The sequence below is a fragment of the Melitaea cinxia genome, chromosome 26 (genome assembly GCF_905220565.1).
Source record: "Melitaea cinxia chromosome 26, ilMelCinx1.1, whole genome shotgun sequence".
In the NCBI taxonomy this organism is placed as follows: domain Eukaryota; kingdom Metazoa; phylum Arthropoda; class Insecta; order Lepidoptera; family Nymphalidae; genus Melitaea; species Melitaea cinxia.
Window position 1 is genome coordinate 7,344,156 of NC_059419.1, and position 20,830 is coordinate 7,364,985.

The following is a 20,830-nucleotide window of genomic DNA, read 5'->3' on the forward strand; positions in this document are numbered from 1 at the left end:
TAAGTTACACTCGTGCACATACATTACAGCGATTCATTTTTATTTATTTAGACATGCAATAGTTGGAGTCTATTTAAGAGAAATCTGACCTTATTTTTCATATTCAAGTTTCCTTTTATGATTCCGTAAAACAGTTAACACTACTTGTTGATGGCTTGCTGTGCACGTGATTTTGTAACCGAGCAATTTAAACGTAGGTACATACGTCATCTTTTTGACTTTTTATCTAGAACTAGCTTCTGCCTGCGACTTCGTCCGCGTGGAACAGGAACAATTCTGCTATACATGATTTTTAAAAAACTTACTGTTTACGCAAGGCACGCAGCGGAAGCTCTCAGAAGGAAAAAATCCCGATTTTAAGACATTCTTCAGTGGCGCTCCGCTCCTATTGGTCTTAGCGTTATGATATATAAGCCTTATAGCCTTCCTCAATAACTAGGCTATCTAACACTGAAATAATTTTTCAATTCTTTCCAGTAGTTACTGAGATTAGCGCGTTCAAACAAACAAACAATCTCTTCAGCTTTATAATATTAGTATAGATGTGTATATCGGTTCCACAAATATAGGATTCAAATACTATTGAAGGCCTTTGATTGCGGGGAGTTTATACATTATCACAAACAAAACACTCCTCTATAATATAAACCATTATGTAAGAATATACTCTGTACGTAATGATTAATTGTTTTAATCAAAATTTAAACAGCAATTCGTAATACACGATGTTGTGGGTTTATCTTCAAGCTTCTAACGTTAAACATAAGGTAATTTGTAAAGCAGATATTAGGTATGCTAATGTTAATGCTATCTTAAAACCTATTAATATACATACATACAATAACATACTGAAGAGCTTGTTCATTTATACCTATTCATTAGATTAATTTTTTTTTCGTTACAAAAGCTTTATTTTCAAATTGATTATAGATTGTTATATGTTACGTTAGAATAACAGGAACGTAGATAAATATCGTTGAAACGTAAATTGTCCATCTCTTTCTCTCTGACATTAATCGTAAAGAAAAAGAGCGTATTTAAGGAAGATAAAAATTCTGAATGAATTTTAATAGAATTTCAATAATTACTTGGTAAAATCTGGATTAGAACACAAATATATCGTCAGTGTTTATACGAAGTATGTATATCATAATTGCTAAAATTTTATGAAAAAACTAATGTATCTATGTAATATAAAAATGACTAAGCTATTGCATTATTAATTAGATTTTACTTCACTACTTAAAACATTTTTACTAATTAGCAACTACTAAATAATACTCAAATTGTTAAGCAATTTTTGTTAATATACCATTTGAAGATTTTTTTTGTCTCTTCATTCTGTTGTTTACACAGACGAAACCACGTTGGTTACATCGAGATGAACAAGTATTACGAATTAAATTAAATGTATTGAACGAAATTTTACGAAATTAAATAAAATATATTGAAATTTACGAATTATAAAAATATAATATACGAATTAAATAATATATATGAATTAAATAAATACTAACTATATTTTCCTGGTATCTTAACTCCTTATGTTTTTTATTTACACAGATTTTACAGGTTACCTGTTAGTTTTCATAAACGATTATCGGCAGAGTTTCTCAAACTACAGCAATTTAAACCGAAGTAATTAATATAAGAATATTATCTTAAACGAAAAATGTTACTGTTAAAAGTAACAAAATCATGGAACTTTTAACCATCAGTATTTTAATGATAATATTATTTATGTGTGATAAATCATGAAATAGAACCAATAAGTGTCACTTATGGATATATTTATTACACGCACATATACAAATACATCACAAGACAATATAGATGTTTATTAAAGTTATAGCAGTACACACATAAAGAGCAACATTAAGTAGCTAGTAGGAGGGAAAGATGTGATTGTTCGTTTGTAGTTCAATAATCGTGTAATACGACGAAAAGCGGGTTTTAAATAAAAATTGCAGTAATCAACATATTAAAAAATGCCAGGATTCTTGCCACCATTCCACGCTGACATGATATATAATATATATTAGACGTGCAATCCAATTTACCTTATAAAGAGGTAATTTTATATAAAACGCAAGTTTTTGAACTTATCAATTAAATAAAAGATTTTAATATTAATCTTTAATACTCGTGTAACAATTTCTTTGAGGAGCTCTGCCCAATTAACATATTCAACGATACAACGGAAACACGGCGAACATGGCCACTCATAAACAACAAATGACTCGCGCATGCGCACTAATGCACTAAACTTGCATAACTAATGGATTTGCGAAGGTGATGTTGTAGTATATCCGATATAAATCCGAGCTGGATTTGATGAATGACAATTATTTGTATTAAAAGCATTTTATTAATACAATTAAATAATAATATTATTACTGCAATATGTAAAGCTACCGAAAATTACTAAAACCACTACTTTACACTAGTTTATTTAATACTGTTATTTATTTCTATTGATCATTTGATCACAAACTAAAATGCCTTTACAAACAATTATTACTAACGACGTTAGGTGTAGTTGCAATCTTTATTATTCAATTAGATGATAGATGTACCCGTTATACATTTTAGAAAAGAACAAATACAGCACCTCAAACTTTACCATATAATTGAACCCGTTAGTTACTCAATCCAGGCCCAGTATATATCTTTACTATTACGAGCGCTGTTTAATAGCCTCTCATTTTCTTCTAATAACAGGCTTTTTAATGAAAAATAAGTATTTTAGAATAATACTGAAAGCTTTATTACCTTTTCATAAATCTGTACTAAAAAAAAATGTTTGCTAATTAAACGCGCTAACCTCATGACCTACGGGTTCGTATTAAAAGTTTCTCTTTGTATTGGATAGCCCATTTACAGAGGAAGTTTATAGGCTTTTTTGCTCAAATTAAAGTGTGTGAAACCACGGGGAACAGCTAGCTGATATATATTAATCTATCAACAGCAATTATCAATAAATAAAGGTAACATTCTACGTATATCTTATCGTAAGCGTGACTCGTTACCAACAACAATATCTAAACTCATACAGTACACGGTCTACAATAATCCATCATGTCAAACTAGTACGAGTATAGATGTAAGTAAACATTACCACATCCAGTCCAGCTAGATCTAAAACAATTGCTATGCAGGCCAATGCAACTTCCTACGTACGAACAGACATACCCATTGAATGTAATTAGCTACACGAGCCCACGCCGCACAGATACGGTATGCAAAATTAATATTACTTGAGTTTCGGGCAATGTTACCTAAGGACGCTAATAACTCTATGATTATTGTGAAGGCTTTCGTTGACAGATGTAATCATTCTTAGAATTATGGTAATAACAACAGCGGTTGTTACCCAGTATTGATGACAATCAGTAAGAAATTTATTTGTGTTCTTCTTCTGACTTTAATGAAATTTTCATCGATTGTATAATGATTGGTGATATAGTAATTCTTCTTATCAGTTATTTTTAAGGAAAGTATTAATAACAAAAGTGATGAGAATTACCTAAAAAAATTCTTCTCCAGAAACACAAGTAAATAGGAACAGAACAACAAAGAGAAAATCAAATTGCTTGTTTTGAAATTAGAGTAACAAAATAATACAAGATTATACTTACAAAATGTTACTGTATATCATTAATAAACAGTCCAATATATAACATCGGAAGCAAACAAGGTAGTTCACGTAAACTAAGTCGGAGTAAAATTAGCAACGGAGGGAAACCAAGACGATTGCTCTATTCCGAAATGCGCCTGATTCAAAATTTGGTTATTTTCAAAAAGATTTTGGTCTGATTAGGTAAACTGATGCCTTTTCCAACAGTCTCATTCGTATATTCCGAAAGTTATCGAATCAGACAGCATTAAACATATTCTTTTACATTTGAACAGGCAATTGAGCATAAAAACAGTTTTAACTCTCAACAAGCAAAAGACAATAAACTGAATCAGCGAATTAAAGATGGCGACGGAAAGCGGGAAGCCAGTAAGCAATAAATACTAATTATCCAAATGTACGCGCAAGGCTGAATTAATATGTGGATTTACGCTAAGGAGCTATTAATGGTAACTACACAAATTGGGCTAGAATTTAATTTTATAGATAAGGAGTAATGGATTCCATCGGACCATGATGGACGTGTTTTATTTACCACGGATACTGACTGAGTCATAAACAATTTGATATCTTTTGTTAAGGAGTTCGGTAATAACAGCTCGAATAGTTAACCACTTCTTTGTTTTTATCTTTTTAAAGTTCATTTTTAAAAGAGAAAAAAAAATAAAAAATTATTTTTATCAAGTTAATTTTAGTTCGTAATAAATCAGAAGAGTCTGGAATGAAAGAAAATTAAACCAGCAAATTTAAGGAAATACACGTGGAATTTAAAAAAATAATTAATTATAAAGTAACTAACGTAGACTAGAATAATTACTCAAATGTTCATAAAAAGAATGATAATTTTATAATAAATTAAAGCATGATGATAAGACTTACATTAACATATAAATAAAATTAAAAGAGCATCGTAGTATGTTGCTAAACGGGGCTGTATTTTAACATTTGAAAAATTGCTTTAAATTAAGCAAAGTAACTTGAGTACGAAGAGAAAATTAAAACCAAACCCTCAAATCGTCAGTTTCAGTTAAGGCCAGCATGGCCGACGGAAACGGATGGCATCAGACAAGAGATCGTTGTTTGCTAAATATAGATGTGGATTTCGTGCGCGGGCGCATTGGAAGAACTCCTCACTTTATACTTCATTGATTAGTCGATACAGATGAATTAACTGATGTAGGACACGTTTTATGGGGCTATATATGATTAATACAGCGTTTCTCAGAACGAAATTTCCCATGACATAAGCAAATGAAATCGTGCGCGGATTTAAATGGAATTCACCGTTTCAAAATAATAAACTAATAATATACCTATCATTAGTTACTTATTATCTTAACTCAACAATGAACATTCAATTACACTCATATAGTAATTAATAAATAGTAAACTACAGACAGACTTCAAATAATATAAAATGTGTTTGGTGTCTATATGTGGGCAGTTATCTTAACTCGTCATTATTTATGTGCAGACCATAACTGCAGGAAATAGCAAACATATTGACTTTTTTTTAAAGTGGGGAAAGACATCGCAACTATTTTACTACTGGTCTTTGCTTACACCGGTCTTTAAGTTCATTTATTTATAGACATGATACTTTTAAAAAGTCAAATAAACGTTGTTGGTAATAAAATTACCAAAAACGAAAAAATATTTTGAACAAAAGTATGGGTATTATAATCGTGAACATATGTATAGTACATACGAGTACGTATCAACAGCATAGTGTGACATAAGCACTCTGCTTGTTCAAACAAACAGTATAATAAAATCGGGTTCGTTATTATGAAAACATTTCCAAAAATCAAGCAGGCGTAAATACACCGACACGATTGAAATCCAATTCACGAGCCGTCGAAAATTGTAATCTAAAAGAAATCGAAACTCAAAGAAAATTGTACGTATAAAGTGTATTGTAATAGCATCACGTACGATAATCGATGCTATTATGACATACAAAGAAGAATTGCACCTAAGTATAATCCAATATTTATACGATCCGTGACTGTAATACTTTGGGATTCTCGTACCAATCAGCCGAATCGTCCGTCCCATTTAGATCATTAAAACTTTCGACTGGTGAAAGAGGGACGGTAAATTCATGCAAGTTTCGTTTGTAGGTGTCCACGGAATGTTTGCACTCCCTCGCCTCTCAGGTCGTCAGGTAAATTCGTCCACAAAAGCAGTGGGAGTCCGTGTTTATTATAAGAAATACCTGAATGCAGGTAGACATGTATTGTGTACGCGCCCCCTCCTAGCGAATAATAGAGTTTTCGGAAATAGTACAATGACTACGTAATTTATGTCGACTGGAATACAATACTTTACATAAATTTTCGGAAATGTACCTGTGGATTTTTTCAATTTTTTTTTTTTGTGATGGCGCTCGTACAATGAGTGTTTTAGGTTACGTCCGTCTCGGTTGTTGCGGTTGATTTGTTTGTTTTATGGGTAATTTGCAACATTAAAAAAAAAATCCTCGACGAACCGTGATTTTATCATCGTTATTTGTAGCGTTTCCACTACTAATTGAGTGATTTAATCATTAAAAGTTAACAGTCTCGATGTTAATCTACGCATAGAATTGGTCATAACGAGGTCACTAACCGCTTCTTCTTATGAATATTAAAATACTCGACACTTCGACCGTATAAAAAAATACGATGCAGCCATAAATAGTGTTTTATCAAAATTTTGACGTAAAATGGACATCAACGGATACTAGGTGCGCAGTAAACATAACTAATTGATCCGTGTGAAGTTCCTACGATAAAAACTGGTTCAAATGGTAGCACATACGGTGGGCGGACTTGAATAAGTCCAAACAGCACAATTCGTTTTATTTCGATAGTTTGAAAGTGTAAAATCACAAATAATTCAAGGTTTTTCAATAATCCGTATCAAATCTTACGCGAATATCAATAAAGACGATTTCAGCACTGATGCTGAAGGTGTATCTCATATAATGTGCATTGAAAGGATGCACTGACGGTATATCAATATATTACGATTTCGTTCAAACGCATTGTACTTTAATGCCAAGAAAACATCAATAGAATTCTACCTGATATTGGCACCTGCTGGGGTCTACTGCGTATATAAAAATCCATCGCACGATTTTGATCCTTCTTCCAAAGATAAATAAAATAAAATTAGTATCTACATATTTAATGGTTGACAAACATTATGAAGCGCCGCATGAAATTTATTATTAGCTAAAAATGGTGATTTGTGAAAGTGGAAGTTTACAATGTATTAAAATTACTTATAAGGATGTGGTTTTTGGTCGGAAGACCACCGTGTTTGAGAAGAGTATACTGACCCACAGATGACCGGATCGGTGTCAACAAACAATACACTTTTAATAATATGAATTGTGTGGTGTGTGGTAAATGCGTAAATAAATGTAAATTTAGAATTTGTTATTAGAGAAAAAAAAACAAAACCATTTATATACTTATCAGATGAAGTTTTTTCCATGGTATTGAATTTTTTTCCGACATAAGCAAATTTAAATCCCTATAGATTTGAAATATGAGTAAGACGAAAATAAGTATTTATAGTCTGATTCAAAAGAATATTCCTATTGTCGGTTTGATTCGCATGCATCAAACATTACAGTCGTTGAATAGTGATGTCGAAATAAGAATTACATTTGACAATGTTTGCTTTCCAATACCTTCCTATAAGTAAATTGATTCTTTACGCATTTCAAAAGAAATATTTATATTTAAATGTTTAAATTACTTATTAGAACTAGAATAGTTAAGGAAATATACATCAAGAGTCATCAATGGACATCAAATAAGACGCCGCGTTGGCGCAACGGTCACAGCCATGGATTGTGCCGGTTGCGCTGGCGGTTGCGGGTTCGATCCCCGCACATGACAAACATTTGTATTGGCCTTACAGGTGTTTGCCGTGGTCTGGGTGTTTGTGCAGTCCTTGTGGGTCTCCCCACCGTGCCTTGGATAGCACGTTAAGCCGTCGGTCCCGGTTGCTATCATGTACACCTGATAGCGATCGTTACTCATAGTAGGGAATATATCTGCCAGCCCGCATTGGAGCAGCGTGGTGGAATAAGCTCTGATCCTTCTTCTACATGGGGAAAGAGGCCTATAGTAATAGGATATTACAGGCTGAAGCGTAGCGTACATCAAGAGTGTCACTCACCTCACTTTCAGTCCAATCGATAAGACTAGACTTCTCTTCCAGAAGGTTCTCCGAACTTCGTTTCTCGTCTTCTCCGTCACCTTCGTCTTTGAATACTTTGACCTCGTCCGTGGAGCCCAGGTCGTCGCCGCCCGAGCTCGCTGCAGAACTCGAGTGCGCATGCGGCATTTTCAAGAACCTAACGCCCACTCTTCCATTATCCCATCCTTCAACAACACATTATCTGTCATCCATGACCAAGCACTAAATCGTCATTTTAGAGCTCAATCAAATTCCAAAATTGGTCCTTCGAGCCGGATTTCCGATTACATCCGACGATTAACGTTCTATTAATGTTTTTCACACTTATACTATTAGGCAATTGTTTTGTTAATTAAACTAAATGAGATCACAGATAACTTTTGTCAGGTTGAACTTAAAATGCTAAAGCTGAGGTGCTCCGTTTTATTTTTTGTTGCATTAAATCTGAAACAAACAAAATACACATTTAGTACTTGAACAATACAATAGTTTGAAATATTTTGCGGTATTTAAATGCTAATTGCGTAATACAAGTAGACATTAAAACCTAAATTTAACTTTAATTCACCGCATTGTAACTCCATATCAGGTCAAGTTGCTTGTCAAGCACTCGTCAAGTCTCTGGCCTCGGGCCAAGAGCTCGGAAAACCTTACGATACTGAGCATTTTATTGGCTTTGAAACGATTCGAATGAATATGGTAGAAATTAATAAATGTAATCAATTACGATTTTTAATTAGCCAAATAAGTGCTTACAATGTTACATTTTAAACTAATAAGACAAGAGATAATTAATTGTACTATTTTTAAAATTTCTAATGTATTCAAAAAGAAATAGTAGATAGATTTACTTTAAGATTCAAATCACTATTGCACTAAATATATCTTACAGTAAGCGACATAGCACCCCCATATTAAAGTCCCACTACCCAATAATTATGGCATCATATTTAAATACAACTGCATATTGACATGCATAGCTTTCTTCAAACGTGTCGACCACATTATTCATATGGCACCTCTCTACATACCAATATGACAAATGCATTATCTATGCGCGCGCATTCAGTGTTCACATCAGTGTATTAATAATTGTCAAAACTATCACTTCAAACGATCATCATGAGACTAGTGTTGATAGTATTGATTTGGTGATCAAATATTTATTATACCGAATAAAAAAAAAAATACCGAGAAAAATTCATTTGATTAACACTTACACGGTAAAAGCGTACGAGATGCGCGGCCGTAGCCTTACTTAAATTATGATCTCAGATAATGCATACAATTAAGCTCAATTTGGACGTCGTCCAAAAATCATTAGTTCGGTGATAAATTAATGTATTTCGTTTATCTATTTACTTTTATATAGACGAGTTATATAAGATTATCAATATATCGAAGGTATGGTTTTTGATAAGAATTTGTGCCGGTTTGATAAATAACTTAAATTATATATCGATGAAATATAAACACGTAACTAAAACTGTACATAGTTTTAATAATTCTAAGAAACACACGAGTAGATTAACGTGTATTATTTAATTTTAATTTTATTATACATATGAATACATTACGTGATGTTGTTCGTTTGTCACCCTTTCACGCTTCGACGCCTCGACCGATTTATGTTCACTTTTTATAACAATGAAAAAAGTAACAGGAATTTCACGCGAACGAACAGCTACTGGTGCCATCACCTCTATGACACAATAAACATAATAATTAACATTTTTTTAAACTAATGTTAAAATCTCAAGAAATTGTTTGAAGAGACTTATCTTACAATCTACAAGTTATAATAAAATATAATTTGTATTCTTTTAAAAGGCACGGTTTGAACGTGATCATTACCGAACCTTTGCTGGTAACCAACGAGCTTTGAACGCTATAATTCACTGTTTTCCTGGCGCCTATTTTATCGTGATCGGAATGATAAGTATTGTCGTTGACCCTCAGTGGAACCCTCCATTAGGGCTTACTTCTTTTATATTTTACGGCTCCGAATTCGTATTATAATTATTAGCGACGTTATTCTAACTAGATATACAGGTTTTAGTGTAATTAATATATTTATCAGTATTTTAAAATTAAATAATTTTTATACGTTTTTGGAATAAATATTTTTTACTTTTATTTTTATTTTTATTATTATGCTACACTATAAAATGAACTCTAAAACGTATAAAGCTTATTATAATATAGAGATAAATTTAATTTAGTTAGCCTTGCATTTCAATAAAAATCGTCGAAGAATATTTTAAACGGTTGTGAATTTATATTTTTATGCAACTTCAAATCTAGATCAATAGATGTATCTCGAGCTATTGCGTTTTGATTTCATTAATATTTGTCAACGTGCGATATTACTCATAGTAATAGTACAGTATCATATAAACCTACGCACAGATCAATTAGGGTTATTATTTAATACAAGTTAAATCGCCTTTTAGTAAATATAAGTCTGTTGTTTGTTGTGTTTAGTGTTGTTCTGTTTCTTTGTTTTGTTATTATGGATACAATACTATCAAAAAGAACTTTTATACTAAAAATAAGAGCGCGTTGAAGTTTCAGTTTCGAAAGCTAACGATATGTACATAGTTTGATTGTGGTATAATCGTTTTGGTTTACATTAATGTTATTGATTTTTAATTGTTGTATAAAATGTTTACGATTATCGAAACAAGGTAAGGAAATTCCATTACTTGTCGATTACAATATCAGAACGTTCTTTACTGATAATATAAAATTACGTAGATATTACGTGAAGGTCTTAGATTTCAAACAAATTAATTTTTTATTTGAAATAAATAATAATGAGATTTGATAAATTAAAAATATAACTATCTCACACGATGAAAACGAAATTTTAAATAATATGTATTTGCCATATAAACTCTATTAAATATTTTTATACTAGATCAATAGATTTTATACTATATGTCTGCGATTTCAGATGAATTATGTTTGGGTTTAGAAGATATGTTGTCGTGAAGATGTAGTCTTTAGAATATACGTAGAGATGACTCTCTTTTCTACACATATACCTTTTAAAAAATAATAATATGGATAAGGCACTAGTTATAAATAAAGTAGTAAATAAACGCACAAGCGTTTTATTTCGTGATTTTTTTTTCTAATTAACCAAGTTGAATTAAAATTAAATTATCTAAAATCTTACTATTAATTAATTATTTAATACAAGCAAATAACCTTTACGAATATAAAGATAATAATGTGACGAATGCGTTTAAATAAATCACAGTTTAATTATAATTAAAAAATAATGATGTTATTCTAATGAAAACCCCGAACAAAAGTGAGCAAGTTTTGTACAAAATTACACAAATATTAACTGAATTTATGATAGCTACAGTTTGAATATTTCACACAACATATTAATATACTTTATTTATACGTTTTATTGCCAGTTTTAATTACAACATTATGCCTGTGTATGAACCACAATAGAATTTACAAAGCGTAAAGTTAATTAGTTTTGTATAATAACACCTGGTGTGTTTGTTTAAGCGATTATAGATTTTTTCTATAAAGTTATAAAGGATAAAATGCTATGTTTTAAATTACAAAAAAATAAAAGATTTATTTCCTTAATTTTCGTATTTTGCTATAATTGTTATCATCTTATTTAAACTGCGGCTATAATGTTAGTTCTATAATGTTATGTGAAGTCAAATTTTTGTAATTTCAATGAAAAAATATCACGTATAGGCATACAGATTTTCCGTTCTTTTATTATTTTTTTTTATTGTTATAATTTACTTTCTAGCATTTTTGCCAAATTTCAAATCATGTATATATATAATACCTTATGAATACATTTCTTACTTTCTTCTTTGTACATTTCTTACATACAAAATGTGATTTCAAATATAAACTAACAATAAGAGAAAAATAAGTAGGTTCTGTTAACTTTACACTAACATGTTGTGCCAAGTCTATTCCATTTAGAAATTCGTGGTGACATTCCACTAGAAGTCAAATGCTATTTTGTATTGATCTAAGCAATACAAAAATCAAGTGGTCAAGTAAATAATCAATCAAGTAATCAGTCAGTCAGTCAGTAATTCGAATTTATTAACATCAAAGAGTGTGCAAAAAGGAAATTATGAATGAATTTTAACCTAAAGTTAATAATTTTTTTTAGTTTATTTTCACATAATAGTTTACAAACCTCTGAATCATAAAATATATATACAGTATATAGTATGTTTTTAAGAATATCAGTAATTTAAGTAATATCAAAAATTAAAAGGTCACTGACTGCAAATTCACTTACAGATATATCTTCACACGTCCATTGGACAACACACCCTACACACAATGCTAGGAGACACAAAACACATTAGCAACGCAAAACTATCGCAGTATATCAAATGTATGATCCATCATTAGGGCCCACGGGTTAGATCTGGTGTATAATATCTGATGCATAGTGATGCGATGATGTGAATTTAGATTGCCCACTTTATAAACATTTAGTCTGATGATCTCTATTATCGAGCGCAATCCACTCATGTATACACTTGTCTGTGATATAAGTGACATTTATAGAGACAGCACAATCAGTGATATTAAGCAACGTTAAGATTTCTTCTGTACCGTTTAGACACTATTATATGTAAGTGATTGTGTCGTCGAATCTACTTTAGACACTTATTTTTTATTTTTCATTTTCTTCTTTAATCAATTCCAAACAACAAAAACAGCACGTTTGGTTACTGTACTTATAAAACACTACTCATATTCATAAAACATACAACTTTTGAGATTTTTTACGTCTGTAAATAGTCACATTGGAAAATATAAAACTGTTTTTTTTCCTTTTATGTAGTTTTTAGTTTTAAGGGAATTCCCTATCGAAAGATTTTGAGTGGAATATATTGCTGTTATAGCACATCCATTCACCCGGCAGTATGTTATTACTATATTTATTATCATCATTACAGCCTATACAGTCCACTGCTGGACATAGGCCTCCACAAGTTCACGCCAAAAATAACGTGAACTCATGTGTTTTGCCCATAGTCACCACGCTGGGCAGGCGGGTTAGTGACCGCAGGGCTGGCTTTGTCGCACCGAAGACGCTGCCTCCCGTCTTCGGCCTGTGCATTTCAAAGCCAGCAGTTGGATGGTTATCCCGCCATCGGTCGGCTTTTAAGTTCCAAAGTGGTAGCGGAACTGTGTTATCCCTTAGTCGCCTCTTACGACACCCACGGAAAGAGAGGGGGTGGCTATATTCTTTAGTACCGTAGCCACACAGTACACAGTACTATATTTATTAACGTATTGGATATCCTTGACTACTATGTCCCGCTTCTCTAAATATTTATTGCTTTAGTTATTAAGTGACAATAACTAATAGGAGTGAAGACTCTAGAAGAAAACTTCTTTATTCGAAGACAATTATCTCGATCTTTTAAAATAAGAGGTGGTAAAAGACTTTGCAGCAAAAGAAATCTTTATTTGTAAAACTTTACAAAACTCAATGGAACCCTGGCATAAACTAGGAAAGTCTGTTTAGGAGCTACTGCCTTCCCCAGCGGTGGTATTTAAAACTATATTTGAAAACACGACGTCTTACTTTAACTAGTTACTTTCGGTTGATCTTCGAGAAAGACTTATTTTTGAAAACTTTCGTAATCGTTTCATACCAACGTGTCGACAATTTTCGTAACATTACCATACAATAATAGCACGATTTACTGATCATAAACAAGACGAGTCGGCACTAAACCGTAAACTTGCAAATGATACTTAGGTTTTGTAATGGGATCCCATAGGCATCAGGTTTATGGACGTTTTTACGATTTAACGTGTAAAACTTGTGATTGAATTTGTAAATTTGTTCTTATATAAGTCAAAAAGATACACCATGTATCTTAATGTACACAAAATATCGATTATTGTACATAACTACATACACATGTGTATATGATATATAACCCATCGAGAATAAAGAATATTTTAAATACGAGACTAATTTTTGAAATAGGATTTTTAGCTGAAAATATCTCGAGCGATAAGTAGTTGCAGACGTTATAAAATTTACATTAACTCACGTTATTAACTTAAGAGATGATGAACTTCAGCTTTCAAAACTACGAAAATTTCACACTTGAGAACAGACTGGATTAAGATTAATCATTTAATATAGACAAGTTACAAAAATATATATCTTCTGAAAGAGTTTTAATTATATACTCGACGTTACTAGAATTAAACGAACCGTTTCCAATTTATTGCTAGGAAATTTTCAAATTTTAATTAATAAAATGACATAAGTAATTATCCATTGTATGGTTGAGACGTAACTTGTATAAAAAGTTTAATATCATTTGTTTAAATGATTAGATGCTTATCTAAATAGCTTTTTAAAACACAGCTAATGAAGAAGGCTTTTGAACTTGCCTTAGAAAAATCTGCGTTAAAATATAAGCGTGTTTACGGACGTAACTAGATACACAATTATTTTTGATGATTTTTTTGTAATGTATTATTTTCTTGTTCAAGAACGAATACCTTCGTTTCGCCGAAGTCATCGTCATCTTTATGGGGAACGTCTCTCTAGAAGGAGGTGCTAGGCCGAACGCTTACCGTATTTCACAAATTTAGTTACTTAACGTACTACGGAACGGGCAAGGTTTGGAGTCTCTGTCAAAATTAAGATAAGTAATGAGATTATCCGCAATAGATGCAGCAAGTCTACATAACCCGTAGAATAAGAAAGTTGAAGTTACAGTGGGCTGGTCACGTGTATCGCAGGACCAATGGCCGTTTGCGCAGATGTGTCCCTGTTCGCCGGTAAAGACTGAATGGGGATTGCGGACATGAGGTCTGTGTCGGTAGACCTATGCCTCATATCGTTCATTTTAGACTCCTAAAGTATTCTTAAAAAATAAGACTAGATCTACTGTAACGTCTTTGGTTTAAAATGTTTAATATTATTGTACAGTAATAGAATAAAAAATACACGAGCTGAATTTTCACTTTATTAAATAATAAGTAGTTCAAGGTTATAAGCTATGTATTCTATAAATAATCTTCATAAAGTTTTCAACTTTTGAGACAGATGAGCTCAGATTTTATTTCTTAAGAGAATTTTAATGAGGTCGTTCAAGTACCATTAAGATTAATTTTATTCATGTCGTCATATCCACAGACGTAGGTTTATCTTTTATGGACTCAAAAAAATAAAATGCGAAACTATCTAAGAATAGTTGTGTTATATAAATTATATAAAATATCAAGTTTAACGAAAACTAAATTTTATTACACTTTAAGAGCTATTAAATGATTTTTAATTTAGATTGATAAAACGTTTACATTTCACGCCATTTTAACGAACGCGATCTTGGACGTCTAACTTTAAACTTAGTAGAAATCAACTTGATATATTGTCTAAAGTGGAGTAGTAGACCTTTGCAAACAATTGTAATGAAATCACTATAAAGCATTTTTGTACACGACGTATTTCTTCCACGGGTAAACGCGGGGTGCAGCTATTATTCATAGTATAACAACACAAACACTTTTAGATACCAAATTCGTATTGAAGGACTTATCTATTGCTTTGTATTTTACGTGCTTTTGACCATTTAAAACAAATAAACAATTTTTATCGTAAATTTTAAATCGATAGATACTTGGACTCGAGCCAAAATTCTTCACAGATAACTCAAACAGTAGTTTGTAAGTGTTTTATGATTATTATATTTACATTATTTTTCAAAAAGTGGTTTATCTAATTCGCGTGTCAGAGATTTAAAAAAAAATGTATTGTAAGGAAAGGGTTAACGGTCTTAATAAACAAAAACGTCGTAGAAGAATTGAATGAAGCCAACAAATCCAATTGACGCCTTGAAGGCCAACATTATTCGTGTTATTCGTGATACGACAAGCAATGCTCGAAGAAGGGCTAAAAAAGGATGTCCAGAATGGGCTTCATCAAGAACAGGTACAGTGAGTTATACACTAAATCAGTATATGTTAATACCACGTTTTGATCTTTCGAATAATTTTTTTTTGGATTAAAAGTTAATTTTTTATGATTTTTTTTTCATTTTACCGACTTATAAAAACCATTAGATTAACATTTATTAATTGGAAGATTCATCTTAGCAAAGAACAATCATAGCGGTTACCGTAGCCGATACTGGCAGCATTTACCGGCCCTACCACCGCTATCGCCACAGGTCAATCCCAGAAGCTCTTGCTAGTTACTCATCACAGGAACACAACACTACTCGTATTTCAGAGCATCTTTTTACTATTTTAGAGTAGTTTTATATTACAAGTGATGATTTCATTGGTTGTGGGAAAATTTTATCCTGTAAATAAGTTTTGAATACCTTTTAACAGAAGGAGGTAGAATAGGCCATGACAACCAGTTTCTTATCAATTAATGAACTGCAACTTTTAGTTTCATGTTTGCACATAGAAATATATTATAATACAGTAAATTTTTTGCTGTTGTGTTTAGCTGTGTGGTTAGGGCAGTAAAGAATATAGCCACCCCCTCTCTTTCAGTGCGTGTCTTAAGAGGCGACTAAGGGATAACACAGTTCATTACCACCTTGGAACTTAAAAATACACAGACCGAAGACGGGCAGCAGCGTCTTCGGTGCGACAAAGCCAGCCCTGCGGTCACCAACCCGCCTGCCCAGCGTGGTGAGTATGGGCAACACACATGAGATCACGCCATTTTTGGCGCGAACTTGTGGAGGCCTATGTCCAGCAGTGGACTGTGATAGGCTGAAGTGATAGTAAAATTGGATAATACTTGTGTATCAAAACCTTTAATCCGTTGCATACCGTCATCTATTAATCAGTGTCATCCTCACCCGATGATACAGGCACTGAGTATAGTATACATACATCAATATGTATAGTTGTATATGTGTACATCACGTAGCTCTAATAACATATATAGGAAGTAATTCGTATTAATAGATTCATGTGTAATGTCTCACATGCATTAACGATATCTGCGTCGTATCTAATGTCACCCTAATATGTCTTACTTTCTTATTACTCGAATGTGCACATAAAAATAATTCTTTATATTTAATTTTGTGTCTAAAATAGACAAACATTTATGCATGTATGTGTGAGTGTGTAAATGAACACATACATACATAGATGCTAAACGTTTTGTATGTTTTTTTTTTGTTATGTGTTTTGTATTATTACATAGTCATGTATTTTCATTTTTTTATTTTTCATTTTTCTTGTATCATATGTGAAAATATAAGCTTTATCTTCTAAAAACGTATTAAATTTCTTATAAATTATCAGTTAGCAGTGTGTTTAAATGAATCATGAAAAAAAAGAGGAAAGTAGTAAGCAGGAGCATCGAAACGTTCTGTATAAAATGCAAATCTTTTCACACAAAGTTTCTCGACTTAAAAGGTTTATGTATGTATAAACACAGCTTAAATGAAACCCCCGGCTACATCACTTTATAATCATGGTGAAACGCGACCATAATTCAGATGAAATGTATTTTAAGAACAAAAATTTTGTCCTATATCATAGCGTTATGTTTTATAGCCTATAATATTAATTAGTAACCGATTTTCTATTTTGAATACAAATAATAATAAAACTATATTTTGAAATAGAGCCTGTAGTACCATACAAAGTAAAAATTATATGTTCCTTTATTATTTTCTACAGACATCATAAAATTACACACACATCATACATATACATAATGATATATAAGAACAATTACAAACATATATACAGACAAAGCATACATACGAGTAACATACAATCTCGCTAATCATTGTTTCTTTAAATACGCGTTTATGTATGTGTAGTAATATTATAAAAAAAACTTTTTAAGTTAAACGGTTTTATGTTAAACATACATTGCAATGTTTAAGGTAAATGTACTAAAAACCAAAAAATAATAAAATAGATACAGTCGTGGGAATTATAAACATATGCATAGACTAGACTAAAATAAAACCGTGGGGCACGTCAATTGTCTACAATCGTTGATTAAAATGTTTGTTTTGTAATGTTACACTATAATTAGGCAGTTGTTCAACCGACAAAGATGGACGTGTGATAAGTAGGGCTAGAATGTGGAAACAAGCTAGCAAGCTCGATTATAAGCGAGTTTTAGGGTTTCATAGCGGTGAGCGAGTAGTACTTTTATCATATGTTTTGTCGATTAAAGACAAACTACGAGCAGTGAAACGATTCCTCGCCAGCCAGCAGTGTGAATGTCCAACGATAAACTAGTTGAAACATCTCTTTTATTTACATGGAGTGTATAGCTATTGGAATTTCCATGAGCAAGAAAATAGTAAGTAATTTCCTCACCGTCTGCGGGCCAACTGCCTATTTTAACGACGAATTAAACGATTCTTCTATCGCACATTAAGTCGATAATTTGTAGACAATTGACGTGCCCCACGGTTTTATTTTAGTCTAGTCTATGCATATGTTTATAATTCCCACGACTGTATCTATTTTATTATTTTTTGGTTTTTAGTACATTTATCTTAAACATTGCAATGTATGTTTAACATAAAACCGTTTAACTTAAAAAGTTTTTTTACCTATTTTTATTTTCTAGTTTTTAGTTTTTATTTCGCATTCTGTTTAATTCATTTAGTGCTTCATTATTGCAAGGCCCATCTTAAATATTGAGGTTGTATAGTGCACTGTATTCTTCTTGTCAAGCCCTTTTATTTGATACCCATATTGGAGGGATTGATAAAAAATTGTTATCAGACATTTGGTAGCGGCGGCCAGCTTAGATTTCAATTTTGCATAGTAAATTGTATTCTACTTGTTGAGACCTTTCATTTGATACCCATGTTGATGGGATTGATAAAACCTAAGTTATCTGCTATTTTCTAGAGGCCGCCATCTTAGATTTTAATTTTATATAGTACATTGATTATACTGGTTGAGCACTTTCATTTGATACCCATATTGATGGGATCGATAAAACCTACGTTATCCGCCATTTTGTAGCGGCCGCCATCTTGTATTTCAATTTTTTATAGTATATTGTATTCTGCTTGTTGAGCCCTTTCATTTGATACCCATTTTGATGGGATTGATAAAACCTACGTTATCCGCCATTTTGTAGCGGCCGCCATCTTGGATTTCAATTTTTTATAGTATATTGTATTCTGCTTGTTGAGCCCTTTCATTTGATACCCATATTGATGGGATTAATAAAACATAAATTATCCGCCATTTTGTAACGGCGGCCATCTTGAATTTATAATGATAATGAATAAACATAATTGTATTGTCACCAAAATCCAAAGTGTATACAAAATTTCAGATTAATCGGTTGACAGGAAGAGGGTGAAATTTGAATTACTAAATTTGACCCAAGAATAAATAATAAATAAAAAATAAAACAAACGGGGTGAGCTAAATAAAACCGTTTAAAAAGAAACAATTTATTTATTTATGAATAAACTTTAAACATACATAATATTTCAATTACTAAACATATTACGACACGTCGCAATCGCAACAGTAGCTATCAATAGCACAAGTGACATCGCGATAGACGTGTAAAAGAACGGGAGTGGTTTTTAATAATTCACGTACTTATGGTGTGTATTTGTGGGTATGTGTGCATGAGTATGTGTATGTATGGGTGTGTAAAGATGAACGTGCCGCATATATGCTGTGATAATAGCAGAGTCTCGGTAGTTAGGATGCAAATTTAAAACGTATAGTTGCACGCAACCAAATCACGTCTCGCTTTTACGTCCGCTGTTTATCCGTAATATGTTGTTAGTTAATAATAATTTTCAATAATCGACTGCACTTTGATGGTTTGTTACGTTTTTCACTTTACTTAAGTATAATAAAAAAAAGAACTATGTAACTTGTAACGATTTTTCACTTGATTAAAATTATTAATAAGATCACATGTTTTTTCTTAGTTTATTTGTTGTATGTGGCATAAGTAATCAATCTATTTTTACTCCTTTTGAGTATTGATTGAATTTTGTATAGTATAATGAATAGTGTATATTCTGAAAACAATCTAAATTAGTCTTACGATAAGAGTGATGTAGAGCTACACAAAAAGAAAGTTAAAGAACGTAAAGTTGCGTGAAAATTAATTACAATAATATTATAAATAAAAAGGCATTTAAATATTGTAAAATTACAAACAACTAAAGTAATAAATTACATTCCGATCGATTTTCTCTTCACTGTCACACATTGCAGACGCGTCCGACTTCTGCGGCAGTTAACATGCTAATGAGCCATCAATACCAGAACCAGATACGACTACCCACGTTATTTGATAAAATTGTTTTATGTTAATCGTTTCTTTTATTTATTGACTAGTTGTTTTTTGCAGTATTACATGCAAGTCCTGGAATGTTTATGAATTCGTGTTATAACTTATTAAACTTTCATGGTCACTAACACTATGATTTATGTGTATTATTTAAGGAATATTAATACTATTCATTCATGATTTCGCTGATATCGTAGAATTGAGAAAATTAATAAGTAAATGCGGTCAAACTTACTATCTTTTGTAAATTTAGAGACCGTAATAATAATAATAATAATATTTACACTATTCAAAGTAAAGATTCAAGAGATAATTTCAAGAAAACTTGAATTAAAAAAAAAATGGTTTAGATTGGATTTGGAAGTTGGAGGTAAAAAATAAGATAAATTCAAACGCGGAAATTTTTAGTAAGTTGTTTTTTGATGTAAGACACTTACGTCATATTTTATCCAGATGCTCGACTATACGGAGAGATTGTGTGTTATTATCGACAAATTAAATAAGTAAATAAATTTCATCCAAAAATACAATAATTAACTGTTAGACATACGATAGTAAATAACAACCTCTCAAACACCGACGGTTTGCGGGTTCGATTCCCGCTCGGGATGGATATTTGTATTTGTACAAATATTTCTTTCCGGTTTGGACGTCTGTCCTTGTGGGCCTCCCCATAG

The 20,830-nt window shown here is 31.7% G+C and overlaps 1 protein-coding gene across 1 annotated transcript in view; it reads right to left on the reverse strand.

Annotated features, from left to right (window-relative positions):
* Positions 1-7,989, reverse strand: part of LOC123666493 (protein pangolin, isoforms A/H/I/S) — a 133,106-nt gene extending 125,117 nt beyond the window's left edge. The window contains exon 1 of the mRNA XM_045600580.1: positions 7,814-7,989. Within this exon, the coding sequence (XP_045456536.1) occupies positions 7,814-7,981 (168 nt within the window). The 5' untranslated portion in view covers positions 7,982-7,989. The remainder of the gene's footprint in view (positions 1-7,813) is intronic.
* Between the last annotated feature and the right edge of the window lie 12,841 nt (positions 7,990-20,830).